Genomic DNA, 17,314 nt, shown 5'->3' with positions numbered 1-17,314 from the left:
TTTATTTTTATTGCTCCGATGCAACTAAAACAAAACAAACAACTTTGTAAATAGTCTTCATAAAAAAAAAAAAAAGAAGTTTTATATACAGGTTTTATGCAGACGTATGCGTCTCCATGGTTACAGGTTACAAACAAACCCTCATCCTGTACTCATGTGTTACTTCCCTTCCATAGGTCATCAAGATGAGGGAAGAGTTAAGACATTGCAGGATCAGACCGCGCGTTTGTAATCCCGTAGATACATAGGTCTGTATAGAAGCTGTATACACAAAAAGGGTAGATTTTTACATTTTAAACTAAAGACTATTTGCAAACCTTAATTTACTGCATTTGAAAAATAAATAAATTTGTTAGAAAATTCTATATAGCTCTTAAAATGTCACATATCCTCTTTGCCGTACATATCGGCTTGCTCTCCCGCCCTCACATTGTCCTTGACAATAAATACTGACGAGTCCAGCATCTTCTTCATACCAGTCCGTGCGTCTTTGCTTTATAATTCACAATAAGAGAATAAGAAATAATTTTGGTTATAGCCAAGATGGCAGCTTTGAAGATTATGTTGGTGAAGGCTCCCCCTGGTGGGCTTATAGAATAAGCGCTAGTAGAAAATCGCCCTTCCCCAGCTCTGCACGCGCTTCAGAGGCTCCCATCTTCTCTTGTGCGTTATGTTGCGGATCAAACATTTGAATTTCCCGCTCAGTGCGGTTTTGGCACGTGACCGTCCACGTAAAAGTTTCTAGTTATTTTAGGGAGCGTGAACTCTGCTCCGTTCAGTTCTTTAGTGAGGATGATCTGGCATCCGAGTCTGGAGTTTTCTTGAAGCATCGGCGCCATGTCCAGCATGTCATCTTCCCTGAGAAAGATGGTGAGACACTAAATGATAAAGGCAGAAGAAACGCCGATCCACATATCACCACTAGGTGGCGCGTGGACACTACATTTCAAGTACTGACAATTTCTTTCTCCTGAATCTGTGATAAAAAAATAAAAAAAAATAAAAAAAACACACAACAACTTATCACATGATGAGTGAACCCAAACATCGAGCCTTACCTGTCCTCCAGCCGCCCTTAGGGCTCCTTCACACGAGCGGGTTAATCTGCTGCGTGACAGAGAGCCAAGCCCCGTTCCGGACAGCAGAGACACGGAGCAGTAACATGATTGATAATGCTCCGTGCCTCTCTGATATTTTTACTACAAAATCACAGTGAGAGAAAGTTGTCACTGATTTTGTAGTAAAAAGGTCCCAGAGATGTTAATGCTCCGTGTCTCTGCTGTCCGGAACGGGGCTTGGCTCTCTTTCACGCAGCAGATTACCCGCACGGGATCCGCTCGTGTGAAAGAGCCCTTATAAGCAGTGGCGTCTTTCACTCACAAATGAGCCTCTAGGAGCAACGGGTGCATTGCCGTTACACTTAGAGGATCTCTCAGCGCAACTGCGCCCTCTGCACTTTGAGTGGCAATGAAGACATTTTCTCTGTCTCGCTCTGTCAATTGACGTGCAGAGGGCGCGGCAGTTGCAGAGAGAGCGGAGCCTCTAGGTGTAATAGCAACACCCCCATTGCTCCTAGAAGCTCATTTGCATATAATAAAACGTCATTTTTCTCAGCAACGCCCACACATGTGAACATGGGACTAACACAGACGCCTTCAGCTGCCAAGTGCACATGTAACAGGTCAGCCAGTGTCAGGGAGAAATCTGCTGACAGATGCCCTTTAAGAGAAAGTTGGCGCAACCAATCAGATTCCAGCTCTCATCATCATTTTTTTTATTTTTTGTAAAAGGTCCAAAATGATTGGTTATTATGGGCACCTGTTCCGCTTTTCCAAGGCAATAGGTCTTGATCTCTTCATACTAAACTGATCCATAAGAATATTTGCCAAAACGACAGAATTACCTTTCGTCTGGATCAGGAAGTTTCTCAAAATACTCTGTGCTCACATAGACCTGACACGTGGAGCAGGCGAGGGATGATTCACAGGCTCCTGTAATACAAGGAAGAAAGCTACTGAGCAATGTAGTGATCCGAACAGGAAGCAAAAAAGTAACGACTGTAAGAAACTCTGCAAAAGTCACTTAGGAACAAGGTAAGGCCCCCTGCACACGACCTTCGTGAGCGCGCCATATGTCCCGGGGCGGCATTAATCGTGTGCACGGAATTACACAGCATCATAGATTACAAGGGCTATTGTCCCGCACTTATACGATCTTATGAGTGTGGGACAATAGTCCTGCGGGCGTCTCGACATGCACAGCATCATTGTAATCTATGATGCTGTGTGCTCCCATGCGCACGATCAATGCCGTGCTGGGACATATGGCCCACTCACGAACCGTATATCTTGGAGGGCATACGGTCGTGTGCAAGGGCCCTAACCCTGCTGCCAGGTCTACACAGCCTGCCTTTCTGTGGACAATTATACAGAGTTGTGTCTACTTTCCTTCATGTCTACAGTTTTAGGCCGCCTGCACATGACCGTATGTATTTTCAGTCCGCAAAAAAAATGATCCGTAAAAAATACACATGACGTCTGTGTGCATTTTGTATTTTGCGGAACGGAACAGATGGCCCCTAATAGAACAGTACTATCCTTGTCTGTAATGCGGACAATAATCATACAAGTTCTATTTTTTTTGCGGAACGGACATACGGAGTAACTTCCGTTTTTTTGGGCGGACCTATTGAAGTGAAAAAAAAAAAACTAAAAACTGAACGGTCACAAAGAAAATACATTTGTGTGCATGAGCCCTTAGTGACTGGCTCTGTCTAAAGACACAGATGCTCTTCCCCTCTCCACACTCTGATCTGCCATGTACAACTTCCTCCCCATCCCTGCTGCTATATCTTGTGGTCGTGGATCCACAAAAAACAATATGGACGTGGTCCGTGTGCATCCTGCACTTTTTGTGGGCCCCATTTTAAAAATGCCTGTCCAAGAAGAAGACATGTTCTATAATTTGCGGCACGGATGCAGACATCACACTTTTTTTGCAGCCCAATAAAAATGAATTGGTCCGCGTGCGAGCCGCAAAAAGTGCGGGTCGGTTGCGGACCAAATATATAGTCGTGTGCATGAGGCCCATCACTGAGGGAAAAGAGGGGGACAGCAGCAATGTTCAGTGGGATCTATGGCAGAAGCAGCAGGTAGCTAGCTATGTGAAGGTGTTGCACACACTGTACTGCAGAAAAATGGAGGCACATTTTTAATGAAGACCATTTAGAAAGTTTCTCAGTTTTGCAGCTAAGAAGCAAATGAATAATAAATAAAAAAAAATCTCAGTGCAAAGGTGTCCATAGCCTTTAAAGAAAAAGATCAGTTACGGTCAATGACAATGATACAGTAAACATGATGGAGACTGCTCTGAATTATCGTCTCACTTCTGGAAGTGGTTCTCGCTTCCAATAGTCACTAGTAAAGGGTGTTGCGCATGCGCCTTCATTGTAGATCTGCTGGATTCCTGTATAAACCATTACCAGTCCTTCAAGTCTAATATGTAACATTCCAGTAGAAAACAGATTATAATGATCCAGTACTGGCGCTGGGCTACAGTTCATTAAGCGGATGATGGGTGTACATACCTTCCAAGTCAATGTTATACCTATGAGCAAGATATAATACACTTTCCCCGACCTTCCCTTTCACAGGGATTCTCTTGCCTTCCCGGTCCACAAATATGACATCCACCCTGCAGACAGGATACAGAAGATACGTAATCTAAGGAGCAAAGTAAAGGCCTATGTATTCTGTGTAGAGCAGTGAGGAGGTTTGTCTAGCCAGAGCTGCAATCACAATTCTGATCGTTTCCTGTTAGCACTAAATGTGGCTAAAGGCCCCTCTACACTGGACAATTTTGTTGGGAAGGAAGCGTTCCTTCCCGGCAAGCGCTTGCTCGTCAGTGGAGGAGACCGCTGCTATTACATGTGTTTTGCTCGTTCATCGGCAGCACCTTTACACCGCCAGATAATCGCTAACGGGCATTCCTAAGAACGCTCATTAGCGATTATGTGGCAGTGTGAAGGGCTCTTAACTTAGGAATGTCTGGATTAATAGGCTAAGATCAGTTATATGACCTACAGCAGCAGTCAGCAACCTTCGGCACTCCAGATGTGTTGAAACTACGACTCCCAGCATGCTCCATTAACTTTTATGGGAGTTCTGAAAATAGCTAAGCAAGTGTGCATGCTGGGAGTCGTAGTTTTACCACAGCTGGAGTGCCGAAGGTTGCTGATCCCTGACCTACAGGGTTCAAAGAGTTGGCACGTGTTGGACGTGTCGTGGGGCCTCCACCTCCTTGAGGAAGCCATACTGGACTCTCCCTCAATCCCATAGACTTTAGATGATGGGGAAGCGTGTTTGCTCAACAGCTGCTCCATTCAAACCCAGCACAGTGGAGGAAAGGGGGGGGGGGGGGGGGGGCAGGACCCCTGTATTTAGTGATCATGGGGTGCCCAGCAATTATGTATCACCTATCCTTTAATCTAGCCCCACATATCATGTCACTGATCTAATAGATGCCGGCGGAGGGGGGGAGGGGGGGGGGGGAGAAGTCATCTTTAAGATAAGCATAACATAATTGTAGAGCACTTTTTCTTGTGCCGTTTCTGTTACTCCTCCTGGAAATGTGTAAATAGACAACTGACTGTTACTGCTCCTCTTGTCAATGGGTGTGTCCCCTCACATTCTAAGGGTCCATTCACACGTCCGCATCCGTTCTGCAATTTTGGGGAACAAGTGCGGACCCATTCATTTTCAAAAGGGTCCGGAATGTGCTGTCTGATCCGCAAAAAAAAAAATAGAACAAGTCCTATTTTTGTCTGCAATTGCGGACAAGAAAAGGCATTTTTTATAAGAGAGCCGGCGATGTGCAGTCCGCAAAATGCGGAACGCACATTGCCGGTGTCTGTGTTTTGCGGATCTGCAATTTGCGTATCAGCAAAACACATACGGACGTGTGAATGGACCCTTACACTGTCCAATCAGTGCTCACCATGTCAGACTGTGTAGTGACACAACCCACTGACAAGGGGAAAGGGGACGATCACGTTTCAGCTTAGGCCTCATGCACACGAACGTATTTTCTTTCCGTGTCCCTTCCGGGTTTTTTGCGGACCGTATGCAGAACCACTCATTTCAATGGGTCCGCTTAAAAAAATTTAAGTTACCCTGTGGGCATTCCGTTTCTGTGTCTGTTCCGCAAAAATTAGTACAGGTCCTATTATTGTCTGCATTACGGACAAGGATAGCACTGTTCTATTAGGGGACAGCTGTTCCGTTCCAGAAAATACGGAGTGCACACGGAGGTCACCCATATTTTTTGCGGACCGCAAAATACATACGGTCGTGTGCCTGAGCCCTTATTCATAAATTTCCAGGAGAAATAACAGAAGATGCTTCAGAACTGTCATTTCATTGGGAATACAAGCACAAGCAGACATGATGGGCGCTGAGCGGAGGAGGATTTATATTTTTTTTTGCCTCCTTTCCCTACCCCTTCAGGCATAGTTAGGTTCTTTTTCTAATGGCGGAATGCAGTTCTCTAGATCTTTTGTTACACCGTTCACCTTATAGATTAGGTCTTCACTTTTCACTTACGTCTCCTCATGCGGCTCTTTTGCTGGACCGTCCTCATCTGACTGGGGGGCGACTAAACAAAATAAGCAGTTCAGTTCCTTGTGACAAATAGGTTATAAAATGCATATAATCTAGGATGGTAATAAAGGAAGAATAATCTGAATGTTCAGATAACCGCAATAAACTGCAGTTCTATTCCTTCTCTTCTTGCAGCAGCCACAGAGTCACCAAGCTTATGTGATAGTGCATAGTCCCTGCTTTCTCCTCCATCCTTCAAGACTCCGTTTATTAAGTTTCCACTGAATTCAAAGAAGATTCTGGGGCTCTGCCTTAGGGCCCATGCACATGACCGTATGCCCTCCGAGACATACAGTCCGTGAGTGGGCCCTTAATGGGGCTGCATGATCCCCAGAGACTCCAATTATCATGGTCAGGCCTTAGGACAGAGGAGGCAGCCATTGCATCACCATTAGATTTAGCTTAGGACTTAAGGGATTGTCCCATGAAAAATATTCTACAGTTTTCAAACCAGCACTTGGATCTGAATACTTTTGTAATTGCATGTAATTAAAAAAAAATTATAGCCGGGACGTGGCCTGGTCGGGCATGTGAGCGGCTGTGCTTGAGGGGAGCTCCTGACCTGCCGTCGGCCATCCTGAGCAATCCTGTCTCTGCAGCAAGCGCCGCTGCTCAATCTTTCACTGTGGGGCACCGGAGAGTGTACGGACCCCATACAGAGTGCCATGACACGTACCGGCAGAAAGGAGAGGGAGCTGAGGGAGGCCGGCATGTCCACGCCGGTAAAACAAGATGGCGCCGCATCGGAGGTGCGGGCCGCGGACCTGGCGGCTCGCCTGGGTAAATATGCCCGCTCAGCCGCAAGCTTACCTTCCTCTGAGACGCCTGCACCGTCCACCATCACATCAGGGGAGACAGCTGTGAGGCAGAAAGCCTCAGCATGGCCAGTACTGGGACTTGAATATGAGCAGTCACAGGCAGAGGAGGTGGCTGGAGCTTCAGCGTCTGTTCCAACAGCTCCACCTAGTGGCCCTGCATCGTTATGTCCTCAGCACACACAGATGGGACAGCCTGAGGAAATTACTGGCGAGCCTACTTTTTTTACAGATATCTTTAAGGCAGTCCAGCAAAGCAACAGTTCGCTTGCTCTTCTCACCGCTAACATGGGAAGCCCGCAAGAAAGGGTCTCCTTTCTCCGCCAAGACCTTAAAAAAAGTCACTGATAGGACGACTGAGGTTGAAGCCAGAGTGAGCACAGTGGAGGATCAACTGCCCCTTGTTAAAAGAGATCTGGGCAGGGTTATTCATAATGTAACCCTGTTGATGTAAAAAACAGACGATCTAGAGAATCGTTCAAGGAGGAACAATCTCCGGTTGGTGGGGGTCCCCGAGAAAGCTGAAGGTCCTGATCCAGTATCCTTTTTTGAAGATTGGATTACAATTGCGATTTATCCAGACTTCTCGGCAGAGGTCCAACGGAAGAAAGTCAAGTTCCTGGATGTGAAAAGGCGCCTTCGGAATCTACAAATCCCGTACTCCATGTTGTATCCGGCCAAGCTCCGCGTAGTGGCGCATGGTGCAGTTTGTTTCTTTGACACCCCCCTGGAGGCGGCGCAGTGGATTGACATTAATGAGCCTTTGCTGAAGACTTCGGCTCGGTGGGATGAGCGTCCTGCCTATTCTAGTGTTGGAGCACGTGAGATATGTCAGATGTGTTAGGGACATGTTTGATATGTTCTGTATATTAATGCTTTGTGTAATTGGTCGATCCTTATTACTATCTACTGTTTTTATGACCATCTGTTTATACTATCTGAGTTTTATGTGTAGGGATCCGCGGATCCTTAAGTTACTATGGTGACGAGTTGCGGGTGTCACCTGAAAATGTTTAACTATGTTTATGCACTTTGATTATGTTCAGCACGCTGCAGATTCACCTACATGTGGGCAGGTCAGCATGGGTGAACCCGTTCTATGTGTACATTCTTACACGGGTTTTCCTGTGGCAATTATTCCGCCATGTGTATGGCCGACCGTAGGGAAAGTTTTTTCGCCCTGCTGGTGGGTTTTTTCTGGGTAGGGATTATGTCCTTGCCGCTAGTTTTTGTTTTGGGGTTAGTTTTAGGGGTTGGGAAGGGGTGGGCTAAGCGATTGGTGTGGGGTCCGAATACTTCTATGGTGTATGGGAAGTAAAGAGCAGACGTGTGTGATGGTTGTTGTGTGCGTGGATGGTAAATATACTATATGGTATTATGGCGAATAGTCTTAAGATAATAGGGTGGCATGTTAGGGGTTTAGGTGATCCAAATAAACGTACTGCAATGTTTATGGCACTACAACACTTTCATCCTGCCATATTTTGTCTGTCAGAGACTCATTTATCTACTAACTATTTCGGTCTTGCAAAGGCCGTGGATTGGTCAGGCATTTCACGCCATATTCTCTTCTTCTCATTCCAGGGGTTGTAAGTGTTCTAGTGCATAAATCTCTGCCATTTCTGTGTCACTCGTCTCGCTTAGACGATAGTGGATGATATGTTTGTCTCCACTGTACCTGTTATCATTGGTCCTTTATATTAGTGGCGGTATACATTCCCCCTCCCTACAGTAGTGAGGTAATAAAATAAATTATGAGATATGTTGAGGATCTACCTCAATGCTCTATTCTGATCGTAGGTGATTTTAATACTTGCCCTTCAGTAACACTGGATAGGGGAGGGATATCGGGAGCTAATAGGGACTCTAACTTTGCCAGTGTGTTGGGGGAACTGGACTTACATGACATTTGGCGGGTGAGAAATCCGAGTGTGCGTCAGTTTTCGTGTTTTTCTAGCTCTCACCATTCGCTGTCACGGATTGATCTAGCGGAAATTAAATACTTACCTAGAAGTCTCTCCGACCAGTCCCAGATTTTTATAGAATTGCATCCGGGCACTAGGCGTCTCCCTGGGACCGGGACGTGAAAACTTAACCCGTTTTGGCTACAATTGGTAGATGGGGAGAATGGCGTGGGGGAGGAATTGAAAGAGTTCTTTGAGCAAAATGTTGGGTCGGCGAGTGTGGGTGTGGTGTGGGATACTTGCAAAGCGTACGTCAGAGGCCTTTACATTCAGAACATTAGCAGACATAAAACTAAATCTCGTGAAGCCCAGAACCAGCTGCAAGCTTTAGTGGTGGAGGCGGAGGAGAGGTTTGTAAATACACCTGTTAGGGCAAGTGAGGACTCCCTTATAGCAGCTCAGGCGGGGTGGAAGCAGCATTTATTGCAAACAGCGGACAATGGCAGGTTTTTTGTGAAACAAAAATATTTTGAGGCGGGGGAAAGTTCTGGTAAACTACTGGCAAGGGTTATTAGAGCCCAGGAGGGACCATCCAAAATCTTGTCTATCCAGAGGGCAGATGGTTCTCTTGCTACGGTGGATGAGGAGATTCTGTCAGTTTTTCACACCTATTATGAATCCTTGTATAGGTCTAAACTGAAGGTGGATTCTACTAATATAGCTGAATATCTTACAGAGATTGAGATCCCGAGACTATCAGCGACCAGGTGCAGCATGGTTAGAAGGACCTTTAACACTCAAGGAGATTGAATTGGCCGTACAATCATTTCCCAATGAGAAAGCTCCAGGGATAGATAGACTACCGATAAAGTATAGTAGTGTTCTAATGCCCCACTTGATGTCAGTTTTTAATGAATCCCTTCAAATCAGGAAACCTTCCGGCTTCTATGAAAGAGGCTATTGTAGTGGTCCTGCCCAAACCTGGTAAGGATCCCGGATCCCCTGACTCGTACAGACCAATTTCATTGTTAACCTCTGATATTAAGATTCTGGCGAAAGTGTTAGCGAATCGTCTACAGTCTGTCATTTCCACTATTATTCATAGTGATCAGGCGGGTTTCATGCCGGACAAATCTACTTCGGTGAATCTTAGACGCCTTTTTCTTAATACTCAGAAGAGTTGAGTCTGTCGGAGGGCGAGCCATCCTCTCACTGGACGCGGCTAAAGCCTTTGATAGTGTTGAATGGTGTTATCTGTGGGAGGTGTTGCGAGTCATGGGGTTTGGGACGACCTTTATCTCCTGGGTTCAGTTGTTATACAATGGCCCCACGGCTAGGATACGGGCGAATGGGGGAACATCGGAGTCATTCAGATTGGGAAGAGGAACCCGTCAGGGATGCCCATTATACCCCCTTCTGTTTGCTATTGCAATTGAGCCGCTTGCCTGCTTGTTGCGCTCATCTGATAAGATTGTAGGGTTTCCCTGTGGGACTTGGGAGGAGATGGTGTCCCTTTACGCTGATGACATGTTAATTTATTTGGGTAATGTGGAACAGTCTTTAGGTCCTGTCATGACACTTATACGGGAGTTTGGTGATGGGTCTGGCCTCCGTATTAACTGGGATAAGTCCACTCTCCTACCGCTGGATGAATCTGCTATAACTCTTATCCCAAACTCTTGTCCATTGCAAGTTGCGCATCAGGTCAAATATCTGGGGATTATGGTTACAGCAAATCCTAACAGTTACATTAAACTGAATGTGGAGCCGCTCTTAAATCGCAATGTTGGATAAAATAAAGGCTTGGTGCAAGTTGCTGCTATCTGAAATTGGGAGGAGTAACCTTCTTAAAATGATTCTCATGTCCAAAATGTATATACTGCATAATTCCCCGGTATGGATTTCTTGCAGGATATTCATTAAAATTGATAGGTTGTTTAGGGATTTGATTTGGCGCCATAAAAAGGCGCGGATTAGACTGGACACTCTGCAGAGGGGAAAGAGGAGGGTGGGCTATCAGTACCGAATGCATGGCTGTATTACATCTCGGCCCAGCTGCAACAGTTGAGGGGATGGGGAGGACTCCTGGAGACGTTGCCTCAGCCAGATTAGTAGCACACATTATTGGGCACAGTTCTCCGGTGGCTTTATTGGAAAATAGCGGAATTGTTGGTAAGCTGTCGGGGCACCCCACACTCTTTATGATGCACAAGGTTTGGCAAAAATGCCGGGCGCTGTTATCAGTAAAGGGGTTTACGCAGTTTTCCCCTATTTGGAGAAATCCGCACCTTCCTGAACTGTTCCAGTTAGATGGCTTCTCACTCTGGGAGCGCAAAGGAGTGAGATATTTATGTCAACTACAGAGGGCCGATGTTTTTAAGTCCTTTGAGCAGTTGAGAACTGAATTTGGTCTCCCGCACACGGCCTTCTATCAAGTTCTACAACTTCGTCATGCCTTTCAGACACAGGCTAAATCCGTGTCGTTGAAATGCACTATGGTCCCGTTGTCTCAGCAACTTCTCACAACCAGCTCCTCGAGCGGTCTGATATCCTCTACCTACAGGAACTTGTATGTGAAATCACTGAAACAAGAGGGTTTAGCGGTCAAATCTAAATGGGAGAAGGAGGTCGGGCCGATCTCAGAAGAGCAGTGGAAGTCGCTCTTAGCTGTCAGTTTGTGAGGGGCAGCGTATGTCCCAGCTGTTTTTAATACACCGGGTGTATAGGACTCCAGAGTTTCTATGCCGGATAGGTGTTCGGGAAGATGCGGATTGTCCTAGATGTGGCAGGGGCCCTGCATCTTTGCTACACATGTTCTGGGATTGTGCAGAGCTCAGGAACTTTTGGTCCGCGGTTCCGGCCCTAATAAAAGACGCGTATAATATTGCGGTTCCACCTGGACCGAGAGCATGTGTGGTCGGGATAGTAGACATCAAAGATCGGCATCACCGTCTGGGAGTACAGCGTCTGCCATTTCAAGCTAGGAAACTAATAGCTAGATTTTGGCTTAGACCTCAGTCTCCGACTAGGGGAGAATTCCTCAATAGAACGTCAGATATAATACGCTTAGAGAAAGGTGTGTATGTTAAAAGACAATGTGTTGTGAAGTTTAACAAAATATGGGATAACTGGGAGAAATGTAGGATACAGTGCCCGGTTTAGCCTCTCCTCGTAGTTGGACTATGGGGTAGGTAGAGACACCGTTCTTGTGATGTGTGCTTTCTATCTCCCCTATCCTATTTAGCTCTGGACGTATACTGCTGTATGACTGTGTGTAGTGCTACGTAGGTCGGGTGTGAAGAGGTCTGCTAAACAGATAGGAGGAGTACACCAATGGCTATGCCTTTGATATGTTAATAGGACGACCAATTTTGGAGTTCGGATCCGCTCCATCGCTCAGGTAGGGGGCTTTAGTTGGGTAGGGAGGGAGGGTCCTATGTTTATAAATTATTGGATGGGAGATGCGGTTCTGTACCAGGTATACTTTGTAACTAGATTACGTGATTTTATCTACTTCGTGCACCATGGTTGATGTTACTTGGGATACTCATGAAAGTAACTATTTGTCCGATCTTGTAATACTATGGTATTTTTCTCATCAACTGTTGCATGAATATTGTGCAGACTCTTTTTCTTTGTATTTTTGTGATTTTCCGAAAAAAATTAAAATTATCTGATTTAAAAAAATAAATAAATTGTATAGCCACTGAGTTATTCAAAATATATCTGTATAGCGCCACCTGCTGTTTGTTCCTTTTCCCATTTCTTTGCCCCGCTCACCGAGAAGGCCGCACATGCTCAGTTTCATCCTATAACTGTCTCCTGAGCTGTAGCAGAAAGGACATGCCCCCTGAGCCGTGATAGGGAGAACTTAGACACGCCTCCTGAGCTGCAGCAGAGAGGACACTCCCCTTGAGATGTCAGCTTGATATAAATCTAGCAGAGCAATGAATATGAAGATCTCTGCATCCATGTGAGGTACAGGGCTGGGTCTAGCTGTGTTAGAAAGAGATTGCCATGTGCTCTATGAGGTCTGATTTTCATTTTTTACATTAATTATGGGATAACCCTTTTAAGCAAGCTTGGTGTCTAAGGGACTCTGCATTTTGTGGGTCTAGATTTTTTTCTGAACAGACGCACCAGATTGTGTCCCCCCGTTGACGGGGTGAGGTCCTGAAATTGAGCGAGGGTCTGCCACGGCCACGTGGCGCTGGACATTTATAGGCATGTAAATTCTTAGGGCACAAAAAAAAGTCACTTTAAGGGGTTACCAGCATTTAACATTAAATTGGTTTTCCATATATACTTATACAGACGACCTATCCTCTGTATAGATCATCAGTGTGTGATCGGGGGGGGGCTGACAACTGGAACCCCTACAAATCAGCTGTTTGAGAAGGCACTGGTGCTTGCAGTATCGCCGCAGCCTTCTCTCAGCGGAGAAACGCGTGGGCCATTTGACCAGTGAACATAATGTCACGTGGCCTAGGCAGATCTGCAAAAGGTCTGTGGCACTTCTGTGTGCGCCAATGCCCTTTCAAACAGCTGGTGTTAGACCCCCACGATCAGATACTGATAACCGATCCAGAGGATAGGTCATCAGTAGAAAAGTCTCAGAAAACCCCTTTTCTACGGCAGGCTGATGGGTCCTGCTGGAGTGCCCTTTTTGGGTGATATGGGGTGGTCCTGGACGCTTGATCCCCCAGCGATCAATCACACATGGACAGGACCTAGGACCCAACCATTACAAAATCCGATCTTTACCTGTGGTCTGATACGCTCTGCCTCTGTCCTCATCACTCTGCAGATTGCTTGGACTGTGTTGTCTGAAGCCGGTGGAGACCTGGGAGGTCCCAAACGCCACATTACTCCTGTAACACCAGGAGGCGAGACCTCCGGCTCTTATGCCTCTTCTTATCAGGGACACGGACATCTTTCAGATAGATCTTGTAAAACCTTCTCCTTCAGACGGATGCGTAACCCAAGAAATAAAGAACTGCGAGAAATAAAATATTACACATCACCGAATACAAAGAAAACTCCTCAACACTGAAATAGCAACGTCAAGATGAAAAGTGGTGGAATTATGGACATCACAGCCCAGATAGACATATTAATGATATGCACATTATAAAAAAAATAGAAACAAAATTATCAAAAAAATCTTAATTTATTCAGTATGGAGTAGGAGGACCACGCGCAGAAATACACGCCTTGGCAAGATCTCAATAAGGTTATAAATGGTTGTAAGGAATGTTCTGCCACACCGGATGCACCTGGCAACGCAAATTGCAATTGCCAACCAATGACGTCCCTGCTGATCTGCCAGTGATAAACCAAGGCCTCTCAGTTTACAACAAATGGCGATAACTGGTGTGCGGATGAACAGGAGGCATGGCACAATCTACCAACTTGATCCGATTTTTTAGGTTCCATTTTTTTTACTTTCAATCTGGCTTTTATGCCCCTCCCACATGCCACAGATTGGAGCTAGGTGCTTGAAAATGTCATCATCTGCACATTTTAGCGACACCAGCTACTTCCTCGGTTTGCGTAACCTTACAGCTTGTCCTTCTTGGTGGTGCAATTTCGATGCATGAGTATGTCCACCTTTGTGTAGTATTTTACTTTTTTTATATAGATTATACACATATAAAATTGTGGATACATTATTTATACTGAGCTACATCCTGTATATACTCCAGAGCTGCACTCACTATTCTGCTGGTGGAGTCACTGTGCACATACATTACTTATCCTGAGTTACATCCTGTATTATACTCCAGAGCTGCACTCACTATTCTGCTGGTGGAGTCACTGTGCACATACATTACTTATCCTGAGCTACATCCTGTATATACTCCAGAGCTGCACTCACTATTCTGCTGGTGGAGTCACTGTGCACATACATTACTTATCCTGAGTTACATCCTGTATTATACTCCAGAGCTGCACTCACTATTCTGCTGGTGGAGTCACTGTGCACATACATTACTTATCCTGAGTTACATCCTGTATTATACCCCAGAGCTGCACTCACTATTATGCTGGTGGAGTCACTGTACATACATTACTTATCCTGTACTGATCCTGAGTTACATCCTATATTATACACCAGAGCTGCACTCACTATTCTGCTGGTGGAGTCACTGGGGGTCATTTACATTTAACGCTTTACAATCAGAGGGTTCATACACAAACAAAATCATACAATACACAGTAACAAACTAATCGACTATTTACACAATAGGAGTAAGGGCCCTGCTCGTCGGAACTTACAATCTATAAGGAGATAAAGGTGACAGAAAAGGTAAAAAGGGCTTGATTTGTACAATGGTCCAGGGAGTAGATCTAAAACCGCATGAGCAGTCACCAGTCGCTGTCTGCAGTGCTCCTGAGAGCATGGGGTGTGATGGACATTGATTGATCAGGTTCTGAAGAATGAGGTGGGTAAATGGATAAGAGTGCGGACCCAAATGACCCCAATGACATTTCTTTTGCGGCTCGGATGCGGACCCATTCACCTCAATGGAGACGCAAAAGATGTGGACATCACTCCATGTGCTGCCGCATCGGTTGATCCTTTTTGTGGGGCCACAAAAAAAAATAATAGAACACGTCCTATTCTTGTCCGTTTTGCGGACAATAGGCATTTCTATCGTAAATTGCGGAACGCACACAGCACGGTCGTGTGCATGAGCCCTAAAGATGGATTTACATGGCCAGATTATTGGGAACGAACATTCCTGCGAGCGCTTGTTCCAGACAATCTGCCCATGTAAAGGTGACGCCGATCACCTGATGAACGAGCGAACCGCTCATACTGCGGAGGAGATCGCTGCTTGTAAATGCAGCCGTCTCCTTCACTTCCTACCGACAACTGGCTGCTCCTCAGTGCGTGTAAATTTGCCTTTCGATTACATGATGGGATAGGTCACTCTAAAAAGATGCATTTTTGGGGAGCACCTAAAACTGTGGGAATTGGGATATAACCCCAATACTTGGGGTAGCGAATTCCATAGAACTGGTGCAGCTCGAGAGAAGTCTTGGAGACGAGAAGTTTGGCAGAATGCAATACACGGGTAAAATGGTAGACAGGGAGGAGATGTGGGGGGCGGCACTGTGGAGGAGATGTGTAAACTGTATTCTATAGTGGACGGGAACCCAGTGCTAAGACTGGCGCAGGATGGAGGCATCAGTGTTGTGACTAGCACAGGGTGGAGGCACTGGTTTAGTGACTCGTACAGGGTGGAGGCATCTGTGTAATGACTAGCACAGGGTGGAGGCACTGGTTTAGTGACTCGTACAGGGTGGACGAATCGGAGTAGCAGTTAGATAGATGACCCTGGCTGCTGCGTTCAGGATAGATTGGAGAGGGGAGGGTTTAATGAAGGGGGGGGGGGGGGCAATTAGTAATGGGTTACAGTAATCAAGACGGGAATGGATGAGGGCAGCAGAGAGTTTTGTAGCCTTCAGTAAGAAAAGAGCAGATGGTTGACATGTTTTTGATGTGCAGGCGACATAAGCGGGCGAGAGATGAATGTAGGGAGTGAAGGAAAGATCAGTGGGTGACGCTAGGGAGGCTAGTCACCACCTGCCATTGGCTGTCCCCCCGGCACCGGATGTCTTCATCATCGCACGTGGAGAAGCAGCAGCGGTGCAGGGACCAGGAGCAGCGCAGGCAGTGGGGAGCGAGGTAATGTGAGGGGCCCGGCATATGGGAAGGGGGGGGAACCAATGGAAAAGCCAATAACTTGCCCCCCCCCCCCATCATTCAAGTAGTTTGTCCAAGGAGGGTGCACCAAGTGGCTAGGCCACGCCTTTGGTGCACTCAAGCCCTAATTTGCAAACAGATTTTTCCTTAATGCCTCCAGGGATAGGGCGAGGAAAGGTTAATCGTCTGGGGCAGCCCTACCAAGCACCATGCTTGCTTTGATAGGGTTGATGCTGCTAACAGACGCCGGTTAAGCCATGCTGACCCCTTTTTTACTGACCAGACAACAAGCCCTCCGGACATCTACAAGCTGCAACATTTATAAGAAAGTGAAGAAAAAAAAAAGAAAATGGAAAGCATAACTCAAGATGTGTGAAAAGACAAGTCATGTGACTTAAAAGACACAAAATTCCTAAAAATAACGAAATCGACATCCTCATGTGACTCGGAATGCACAGCAGGTGGACCACAACTCCAGTCACATGACTCTCTTTTGTAACCATCACTCTTGCCAGGCAGCAGCATGTGCCATCCCTCAGGCTCCCTATATAGATATAGTAAACCTTAAAGGACACGTTAACACCCGCTCCCAGACCCGGGTACAGCCGCCCATTACTACAGCAGAGTGTAACGTACGATTACAAAAAAAGTTGTCAGCGACATTATGGCATAACACTCACCTGGAAGCGGCTTCCGGTCGGTCATCTTGCCTCCTCCAATATGGCGCCTTCACCCTACCTCCTGGACGTAATACGTCATCATAATGTAGCATCCTCCTCGGCAGTTAATACCATCGAGTTGCAGACGCTCGTCCCTGAATGCCCTTTGTGGCGGAAGGTCCTCCGCTCCGCCCCCTTACTTCATTTTCATTGGTCGACGGCTATCTGTCCCCGCCTTTCCCCTCTGCACCGGAAGTGACTCCTACAGCAGATCGAGCGGCAGTGCGATGACATCTTGGCGGAGCTAGGTGTCCGGCGGCGGCTGAGGCGGGCGGGGAGATGTGTCTGGCCGGCGGCGTACGGAGGAGCCTGGACACTGACTGACTCCTGAGCCGGTAGGTTTTCAGGCAAGTGCGGGCCGGGCTGAGGCCTTAGCGGGGGATAGGGCGCTGACTGAGGGAGAGGATGACACAGGACCGGGTCGGCAGGGGCTGCAGCGCAGGCCTCGGGGTCTGCCCCCGGTTACTGCAGTCAGAGGGTCGGGAGCTGCGTGTAAGGACCGGGG

General features: G+C 46.6%; 2 protein-coding genes across 7 annotated transcripts in view; one reads left to right on the top strand and one right to left on the bottom strand.

Moving 5' to 3' along the window:
- FDX2 (ferredoxin 2) overlaps positions 1–17,314 on the bottom strand; it is a 38,558-nt gene continuing 21,244 nt past the window's right edge. The window contains exons 1-6 of one of the 3 annotated variants that reach the window (XM_044276307.1): positions 16,771–16,864; positions 13,141–13,372; positions 5,601–5,652; positions 3,587–3,693; positions 1,904–1,991; positions 1–858 (exon numbers count right to left, since the gene is read on the bottom strand). In XM_044276307.1, coding sequence (XP_044132242.1) covers positions 702–858; positions 1,904–1,991; positions 3,587–3,693; positions 5,601–5,652; positions 13,141–13,309 — 573 coding nt within the window. In that variant the 5' untranslated portion in view covers positions 13,310–13,372; positions 16,771–16,864 and the 3' untranslated portion in view covers positions 1–701. The other 2 variants (XM_044276309.1, XM_044276308.1) reach the window with 2 other exon arrangements.
- Positions 16,987–17,314, top strand: part of C1H18orf25 (chromosome 1 C18orf25 homolog) — a 59,562-nt gene continuing 59,234 nt past the window's right edge. For 3 of the 4 annotated variants that reach the window (XM_044276306.1, XM_044276303.1, XM_044276305.1), the window contains exon 1: positions 16,987–17,144. The gene's annotated coding sequence lies outside the window, so the exon portion shown is untranslated. Of the gene's footprint in view, positions 17,157–17,314 lie in introns of all 4 variants that reach the window. The other variant, XM_044276304.1, reaches the window with a different exon arrangement.

Source organism: Bufo gargarizans, chromosome 1, assembly GCF_014858855.1.
Source record: "Bufo gargarizans isolate SCDJY-AF-19 chromosome 1, ASM1485885v1, whole genome shotgun sequence".
NCBI classification, from domain to species: Eukaryota; Metazoa; Chordata; class Amphibia; order Anura; family Bufonidae; genus Bufo; species Bufo gargarizans.
This window is presented reverse-complemented; position numbering and strand designations above follow the sequence as displayed.